This window comes from Dendroctonus ponderosae, unplaced genomic scaffold (genome assembly GCF_020466585.1).
Source record: "Dendroctonus ponderosae isolate FM_Combo_2020 unplaced genomic scaffold, Dpon_F_20191213v2 Dpon_F_20191213_220, whole genome shotgun sequence".
In the NCBI taxonomy this organism is placed as follows: domain Eukaryota; kingdom Metazoa; phylum Arthropoda; class Insecta; order Coleoptera; family Curculionidae; genus Dendroctonus; species Dendroctonus ponderosae.
Window position 1 is genome coordinate 23,574 of NW_026018386.1, and position 8,496 is coordinate 32,069.

Sequence of the window (8,496 nt, forward strand, 5' to 3'; positions counted from 1 at the left end):
ACAGGACGAGAATTTGGTTCCATTTGAACGTTTCTTCTTAATGAATTTTTAAAATTTGGATGGTTTTAATGCATTTTTTAATTTTTTTTATGCCATGCTCTTCTGAAGCCGGTTTCTGTACAACCCGCTGAGATAGCGGAATAAGGGTTTCCGCTTTGAATAAAGAGAGCTTTTATTTGCGTGTGATGCAAATGTAGTTTTATTCAAATAAATAGTTGCTTAATAATTAATTTTCAAACTGTAGAAGGTTCTGATGCGTTTTTAATTTTTTTTTGCGCTATGTTCTTCTGAAGCTGCATTCTGAGCAACCAGTGGAGATAGCGAAATAAGGGTTCAGTTTAGTCTTGATAAAGAGAGCTTTGGTTTGCGTGGGACCCAAATTTGGTTTTATTCAAATAAATTGTAAGTAAGTAAGTAAGTAAAGTAAAAACTGGTCAAAAATGGCATTTTCCTAGTCAATTGATTATCTATAAGGAAGCCAATTTTTAACTTCCAACTTTATCTTGGGCAAAATCCTTCTTAACTAAAGGCTTTTGCCTTCCGTCACCACGCCCTATGGCCTTTCAGTCAAACCGGCAACATCAGAAACCCCAAAAACACTGACAGCTGCTTAACCCTGTGGCTTAACCTATAAAGCTGACGAGTGGGTGACGTTGTACACGTCCACTTTTATTGTATTCAAGAGGTTTTTTGCTTGCAGAATATAAAAACCTTTGAAATATGTGGAAATTTGTGGCGGTTTTCGCGGTGTTTTCCATGGCAAACGGCCTGGAACACATCGATGACAGTTTAATTAATAAGAACGTTCAGAGAACTATCGATTTGAATTCGCAACTTGTAAAGATCGGCGGCACTATCACGATAGAGAACACCGGCGAAGGAAGCGTTGCCTCTTATTTACTTGCAATAGAAGATCCTGATTCCTTCAGCTCTATTACTGTACAGGACTCGCAGAAGAATCCCCTGAAAATCGAGCAGTTCCGAGCGAGATTCCAAGGTAGTTTAACGGCAATAAACCGCTGCCCAGTAGGGCTAATTATGGTGCTTTGCAGGTCCCGAGCGAATTGCATTCAAAGTCCATCTGCGGCCAAGTTTGGAACCAGGCAAAACCACCACGATAATCTTCGAATCGTTTTTCACCAACAGTTTGAAATTCTGCCCGAAGTGCGTCACGCAGAAGGAGAAACAGCTGGTGAAATATGAGGGAAATTACTACTTCTACTCGCCCTATGTGACGAAAACGCAAAAAACCGATGTTCTGGTAAGCGCAGTTCAAGCTACGAACAAGAACAGTTGTAGAAATGCTGCTTGCAGGTAAACTCTCGAGTGGTGGAAAAGTACTCGAAACTGAAGCCTGTTAGTCAAACAGACTCCACTATCACCTATGGACCTTATACGGATATTGAGCAGTTTGCAAGGGATTCTTTAAGCGTTCACTATGAAAACAATGGTCCATTCCTATCAGTTTCCAGGTAAAATGCACTGTTTATATGCAAAAACCTATGTTTGACTGTCTTCAGTAAATTATTAACAATTACTGAGGACTTGATGATGCCCCCAGGCCCAAAAGCAACGAAATTTGCACATTTAGAGGCCCAAATGCTTATTAGCTTCTTCTTCTTTCAGACCAGTAGGAGGTTTTTCCAACTCCAAAGTTTCTATTTCTTCAAAGCATTTAATTGTTCCGGGAATTGAAGAAAATGGAAATTTTCAGCTGAACTCCTTTTTCTTTCCCTTTTCAACCACTGATAATCTAAAGTTTCTTAAATAATCGCTCCAAAGTTGAGCGCCACAAAAATTGGCAATTTTTAAGCATGCCGATGCTCTATGGGGCGCCAATTTGAAACTTAGAAGCAGAATAACCGGAGAAGTCTGCTGAATGTTGAGTCTCTTGTATATGTACGCGTGTAAAACGTTTTTGAGCGTTCAAAATTGGATTGAAAGACAAAAACTACCATTCTGAAGGGAGAAAAAAAGGCAAAAGTGCTAGCCTCTAAGCCCCTCAAATTCTTCAATTTTCCATCCGATTCGGTCACTATTAAACATCCCATAATTGTCTTTTTAAACTCTAATGGCGAGCACTGTCATTGATCAGATCTGAGCTGATTTCTTCTGATGCTTCTCAGATTGCAGCGCACTATTGAAGTATCGCATTGGGGCAACATTGCAATTGAAGAAAATATTGATCTCAAACACACGGGGGCTCTGTTAAAGGGCTCGTTCTCCCGATACGACTACCAAAGGGACACAGTTGCCAACCATCACAGCATCAGAAGCTACGTTACTGTTCTACCAGCGCTGGCGCACAGTATCTACTACCGGTAAGCATGACAATAGCTTGTAGCTGGATTTTTCGGTTAATTCGAGCGTTTGTAGGGACATGAACGGCAACATTTCCACCTCTAATGTGAGGACTCACAAGGATTACATTGAGGTTGAGCTGAAGCCCAGATTTCCGTTGTTTGGAGGTTGGCGCAGCTCGTACACTTTGGGTAATTGATCCCACAACGTCTATGTGGTTTGGTCTATAGAAGTTGTTTTTTTTGCAGGTTACAGCGTTCCTAGTTCCCGCTACTTGTTCCGGAAGCCTTCAGGCGAATTTTTGCTGAAAGTGCGCCTGATTGATCATGTTTTCGATGATATGGCAGTTGAGGACCTGGAAACAGACATTGTGCTGCCAGTCGGGGTAACGGATATTAAAGTGAAGGCGCCCTATGAAGTAAAGCGGTTAGATGATAAAGTCGCCTACAAGTACCTGGATACTATTGGAAGGCACGTGGTTTAGTCCGCCGGACTGGCACTGTTTAGTTATTAATAAATTTTGCTTTACAGGACTGTAATCAGGCTGTCCAAGCAGAACCTAGTGGAGCAGCACATCCAAGACGTGGAGATCAGCTACAATTGGAATACGCACATGCTACTGCATGAGCCAATTCTACTGTTTCTTGCCTTGTTTTCGCTCTTTATCGCGGTTATTATCTACGTTCGATTGGACTTTTCCATTGCAAAACCCGAACACTCGAAGAAGGAGTGATGTGAATAGTGGAGCCAATGGAATTTGTTGTCCTAAAACTGACTTTTTCTGTTTAACAGGATTTAGGGGTTGCCTATAGAGTATGTATAGGCATTTTTGTCTAATTTTCACCAAATGTCCCTAATAAATTCAATTTAATTAAAACAATCGTGTTTTCGTACGCAGACCCATCCTTGAAACATTCTTGTTTTTGAGGCCGCAAAACTTCGACGGTGTTTTCCGGCTTAAAACATCCATTTTGCTAAACGCACTGTTTTCGAGAAAATTGATAAAATGTTCATAAAAAAAGTGCTGACAAATCGACGCCTTGGACTTACGCAGAGGACTTTTGCTCATAAGGAGCAGTTGAATGATTTTAGCCGCCTTTGAGGCTCTTGAAATCTTTACATTTCAAGATATGCAGAGTCGGAAAATAAATGCTACAAAATTGGGCGCACAGTTTTATGCAGTGCTTCGTTTCACGCGAAGCATTTGTGTAACACATTTTGAGACCGCAAAACTTTGACTGTGTTTTTCCGATTTAAAAAACGATAGTCTTTCGGACTACTCAGTTAGTTTAGAGTGTTTTTTGCCTCGTGGAAGATTTTTGCTAGACGCACTGTTTTCTAGACAATTGTTAAAATTTTCATAAAAAAAGATACAGACAAATCCACGCTTTGGACTTAGGCAGAGGGCGTTTGCTCATACGGAGCAATTGAATGATTTTAGCCGCTTTTGAGGCTCTTAAAATCTTTACATTCAAAGATATGCCGAGTAGCAAAATAAATGCTACAAAATTGGGCGCACTGTTTTATGCAGTGCTTCGTTTCACGAGAAGCATTTGTGAAAGACACTTTGAGACCGCGAAACTTTGACTGTGTTTTTCCGATTCAAAAAACGATAGTCTTTTGGACTCCTCAGTCAGTGTTTTTTGCCTCTTGGGAGTTTTTCGCTAGACGCACTTTTTTCGAGAAAAGTGTTAAAATATCATCAAATGTTCTTAAAGAAGTGCAAAAATGAAAAAAGTCCTTTGCGGCGAGCGTTTGCTCTAAAGATACAATTGAATGCTTTGGTCTATTTTTGATGCTATAAAAATCTTACAGGGAAATAAATGTAACAAAATAAGTGTTTCGTTATTAACGAAGAACTCGTTTTAGAGACTTCAGCCTTTGAGACCGCAAAACTTTAACTGCGTCTTTTTTCTTTTTACAAAAGCGATAGTTTTTTCAAAAACCCATTAAATCCAGAATATTTCTTGATTGTGCAAAGTTTTTTGTTAAAAGCACTGTTTTCGAAAAAATGTTAAATATCATCAAGTGCATTAAATAGCACGCCTTGTAAAGGATAAATTGAATGCTTCTGATATTTTTTAAATCTTTAAAAATATTTATTTCTGAAGATATACGGATTGTGCGGGAATAAACGCAACAAAATTGGCCACATAAAATTTAATTAAGTGCGCGTTTCTATGCGAAAATCACCCTTTCAACGTATCCGGTTTTTTTAATCAGCAAAACTTTGCCTGAGTTCTCCAGATTCGATAGATCCAGATAAAGCATTTAGTTTAGAATGATTTTTGCCTCTTGACCGTTTTTCGCAAAACCTGTGTGTCCGAGAAAAATGTGATGAAATGCTCAGAAAAATCGTCGTAATTTCGATGTCTAAACAATATTAATTACAATTTCGATTAAAAATTAAGTGCAAAAATTCAGAAAAACAGTTTAAACATAAACATTCTAATGCTTCTGCATTTTCTGTTTAAAAATATGGTAGGAAATCCTTACAAATACCTGCGCAGTCTATCTATCTCTCTCTCTCTCGATCGAAACAATCTGGATTCAAAGAGTGACATTTCTGGCTGTCGCCGAAATCTGTCAACCCTTTTGGACTCAGTGAACTTTCCTGTTTGGAAACTAGGAAAAACTCAAATTGCAGCCCATTTTCATCTGCTAGGAAACTCTAACTTTCACCTGAGTAAGTAGAGCTAGTGACAAGCAATCAGTAGGCGGCTCATTATCCCAAAGCTGCCGCTTATCTAATGCATTGAAGTTATGTAATGTAAACATTGAGGTTATATAGCAATTTTCCTTTGCAAAATTCTGCGATTTCTTCAATTTCCAGCCTCACAATGGCCGCAATGAGATCAGTATCCCGTCTCCTATCCAGCAGGGCTCTGAGCACCACAGTCAAAAGGGGCTATGCTGAGGAAATGAGCTTTACATTCGCCTCAGGAAACCAGGCAAGTTCCACTTGATCTTTTTTGCCTTAACCGACGTTGTCCAGGGGTGTCTTCACTTCGTATTACTTTGCTTTCATCTGCGGTTTGTTTCAGATATTCTACGAAGCTAAAAGTGTGCGGCAAGTGGATGTTCCTTCGTTCTCGGGCAGTTTTGGTATCCTGCCCAAACATGTTCCCACTTTGGCAGTGCTGAAGCCCGGAGTTGTTTCTGTATATGAAAACGAGGGCAATGTGAAGAAGATCTTTGTCTCCAGTGGAACAGTCACCATCAACGAGGACTCTTCAGTACAGGTACTTCGTGATTTATTCAATGTAAGCAGCTCAAGTTACTCAACTGAGTGTTCACATAGATTTTGGCAGAAGAGGCGCATCCAGTAGAAAACATTGATGCTTCCGCTGCCAGGGAATTGCTGACCAAGTCTCAAAGTCAGCTCTCATCAGCTGCCAATGATCAAGTAAGTTGAGTCGGCCGGAAACGCTGCAGTTGCTCATCTCAATGTTTTACAGGCCAAGGCTGAAGCTGAGATTGCCGTTGAGGTGTCCGAAGCCTTAGTGAAGGCCGCTGAGTAGATTTGTGTAAATATGGTTGATTTTTTGTTATTAAATAAGAACAAACGTACGAAAGAGCAGATGAACTAGGGGCTGTCAAGCCATAGATCCGAGGAAATTTGTATCTTTTAAGAAATACATTGCAATAATGTCCAAGACCGATTAATTTTTATTCAGATTGGGTTTTCCTTGTAATCTCCATAATACGAATTAAATGTTTTGTGGGGGAAAGCTGGTAATCATTTGAAGGTTCTACAACATTCAAATGTAATGACGGGAACAGTGAGATTTTCGCCTCAAGACACATAACTCGTTGAGTTGCGAAGCTTTAATTGCCTTTACGAGATGGAGACTTAAAATGCACACCTTTTTATATAAAACATCGTTTTCGAACTGTTTTTAGTTTTCAAGGGAAATGCAAAAATTCAAAATCAAAGCAGGTCTTGCAAACTGTTCTTTGCTTTTTTTTGGTTCATATGTTAAGAACCGGAAGAGTTGCAAAGCTCTAGTTGCCCTCGCGATATGGAGACTGAAAATGCGTATCTTTTTATAAAAAATGTCGTTTTTGAATTGTTTTTAGTTTTCAAGGAAAATGCAAAATTTGAAAATCAAAGCGGGTCTGGCAAAACGCTCTTAGCCTGTGGCTCATATGTAGGGAACCTTAAGGCTGCAAAGCTATCGTTACCCTTGCGCGATGGATACTGAAAATGTGTATCTTTTTATATAAAATATAAAAACGTCGTTTCCGAACAGTTTTTAGATTTCAAGAAAAATGCAAAAAATCAAAATCAAAACGTGTTTCGCAAACCGCTCTTAGCTTTTGGCTCATAGTTAGAGAACCGGAAGAGCTGCCTTTGAATAGAGCCTTCAAATKCGCTCTATTTTRTATAAAACATCGTTTTCAAACTGATTTTAGTTTTCAAGGAAAATGCAAAAATTCAAAATTAAGRCGGGTCTGGCAAATCGCTCTTAGSCTTTCGCTCATATTTAGAGCACCGGAAGAGCTGCAAAGCTATYGTTGCCCTTGCGAGATGAAGACTGAAAATATATATGTTTTTATATAAAACGTCGTTTTCTAACAGTTTTTARGTTTCARRGAAMATGYAAAAATTCAAAATTAAGGCGGGTCTGGSAAACCRCTCTTAGCYTTTCGCTSATATTTAGAGAACCGGAAGAGCTGCAAAGCTCTCGATGCCCTTGCGAGATGAAGACTGAAAATGGGTATCTTTTTATATARAAGTTTGTTTTCGARTSGTTTTYAGTTTTCAARGAAAATGCAAAAATTCTAAATCAAAACGSGTTTTGCAAACCGCTCTTAGCTTTTGGCTCATATTTAGAGAACCGGWWGWGCCKMAARGCTCTARTTKKCATTGCATCGATAGAGCGGTAAATTKYGCACTATTTTATATAAAATATAAAAACRTCGTTTTCMAACTGTTTTTAGKTTTCAWGGAAAATGCARAAATTCAAAATCAAARCSGGTTTTGCAAACCSCTCTTWGCTTTTGGCTCATATTTAGCGATTAGCGAACCGGWWGAGCMKMAARGCTYTAMTTKSCATTGMYSGATAGAGCSKTCAAWKKTGCGCTWWTWTTTTATRTAAAASAYCGTTTTCGAACTGTTTTKASKTTTSAAGKAAAATGCAAAAATTCAAAATTAAGGCGGGTCTGGSAAACCGCTCTTAGCCTTTCGCTGATATTTAGAGMACCGGAAGAGCTGCAAAGCTCTCGTTGCCCTTGCGAGATGAAGACTGAAAATGKGTATCTTTTTAYATAAAAMGTCGTTTTCGAACAGTTTTTAGGTTTCAWGGAAAATGCARAAATTCAAAAYCAAARCGGGTTTTGCAAACCGCTCTTWGYTTTTGGCTCATATTTAGMGAACCGGWWGAGCWSMAAAGCTCTARTTKKCATTGMYSGATAGAGCSKTMAAWKKTGCAMTWTTTTATATAAAAAMAYCGTTTTCSAACTGTTTTTAGGTTTCAAGGAAAATGCAAAAATTCAAAACCAAAGCGGGTTTTGCAAACCGCTCTTAGCTTTTGGCTCATATTTAGAGAACCGGAAGAGCWGCAAAGCTCTATATGGCGTTGCTCTAATAGAGYYTTAATTAATAGCKCTAMTTTTTTAAACAGMACATTTTTTYAAAATGCTTTTARTTTTCAAGGAAAATGCAAAATTTCAAAATGAAAGCGGGTTTTTCAATCCGCAYTTAGTCTTTRGCKCGTATGTAGARAACWGGAAGAGCTAAAAAGCTCCAGTTGTCCTTGCGAAACTGCAAACGTTTTTATATGAAACATCGTTCATAGCAAAAAATGTGTTTAGTTGCCAAGAAAAATGCAAAAAATTCAAAATTAAACCGGATTTTGCAAACCGCTCTTAGCCTTTAGTTCATATCTATAAAACCGGACGAGCTGCAAAGATCTACTTCTCGATAAGAGATAGAGCCCTAAAAGGCTCACTTTTTTATATAAAACATTGATTTCGAGAAAAATGCAAAATTTCAAAATTAAAGCGGGCCTTGCAATCGGCTTTTAGTCTTTGGCTCATATTTAGAGAACCAGAAGAGCTGCAAAGCTCGAGTTGCCCTCGCGCGATATAGCCTTAAAATGCGCACTTTTTTGTAACAAAAATCATTTTAGGAATGTTATCAGTGATTATGCAAATTGCGAAATTTTAAAATGAATGCATGTGTTGAGAGTC

At 38.6% G+C, this 8,496-nt stretch overlaps 2 protein-coding genes across 2 annotated transcripts; both read left to right on the forward strand.

Moving 5' to 3' along the window:
- The first annotated feature begins 607 nt into the window (after positions 1-607).
- LOC109534192 (dolichyl-diphosphooligosaccharide--protein glycosyltransferase subunit 1) lies at positions 608-3,178 on the forward strand. The gene is made up of 7 exons (XM_019899764.2): positions 608-997; positions 1,053-1,261; positions 1,315-1,472; positions 2,127-2,321; positions 2,377-2,492; positions 2,550-2,772; positions 2,833-3,178. Exons 1-7 carry the CDS (start codon positions 721-723, stop codon positions 3,032-3,034), a joined length of 1,380 nt encoding a protein of 459 aa, XP_019755323.1. The 5' UTR covers positions 608-720; the 3' UTR covers positions 3,035-3,178.
- Positions 3,179-4,848: 1,670 nt separating this feature from the next.
- LOC125503671 (ATP synthase subunit delta, mitochondrial-like) lies at positions 4,849-5,959 on the forward strand. The gene is made up of 5 exons (XM_048664404.1): positions 4,849-4,987; positions 5,135-5,252; positions 5,346-5,543; positions 5,603-5,707; positions 5,760-5,959. Exons 2-5 carry the CDS (start codon positions 5,142-5,144, stop codon positions 5,820-5,822), a joined length of 477 nt encoding a protein of 158 aa, XP_048520361.1. The 5' UTR covers positions 4,849-4,987; positions 5,135-5,141; the 3' UTR covers positions 5,823-5,959.
- The last annotated feature ends 2,537 nt before the right edge of the window (positions 5,960-8,496 follow it).

Excerpts from the sequence above, each read along its gene's own strand:
- LOC109534192 (XM_019899764.2), top strand. The coding sequence starts at position 721 with ATGTGGAAATTTGTGGCGGTTTTCGCGGTGTTTTCCATGGCAAACGGC. Across the intron at positions 1,262-1,314 it reads CGCAAAAAACCGATGTTCTG|GTAAACTCTCGAGTGGTGGA; the intron begins GTAAGCGCAGTT and ends TGCTGCTTGCAG. Across the intron at positions 2,322-2,376 it reads GCGCACAGTATCTACTACCG|GGACATGAACGGCAACATTT; the intron begins GTAAGCATGACA and ends GAGCGTTTGTAG.
- LOC125503671 (XM_048664404.1), top strand. The coding sequence starts at position 5,142 with ATGGCCGCAATGAGATCAGTATCCCGTCTCCTATCCAGCAGGGCTCTG. Across the intron at positions 5,253-5,345 it reads CATTCGCCTCAGGAAACCAG|ATATTCTACGAAGCTAAAAG; the intron begins GCAAGTTCCACT and ends GGTTTGTTTCAG. Across the intron at positions 5,544-5,602 it reads ACGAGGACTCTTCAGTACAG|ATTTTGGCAGAAGAGGCGCA; the intron begins GTACTTCGTGAT and ends GTGTTCACATAG.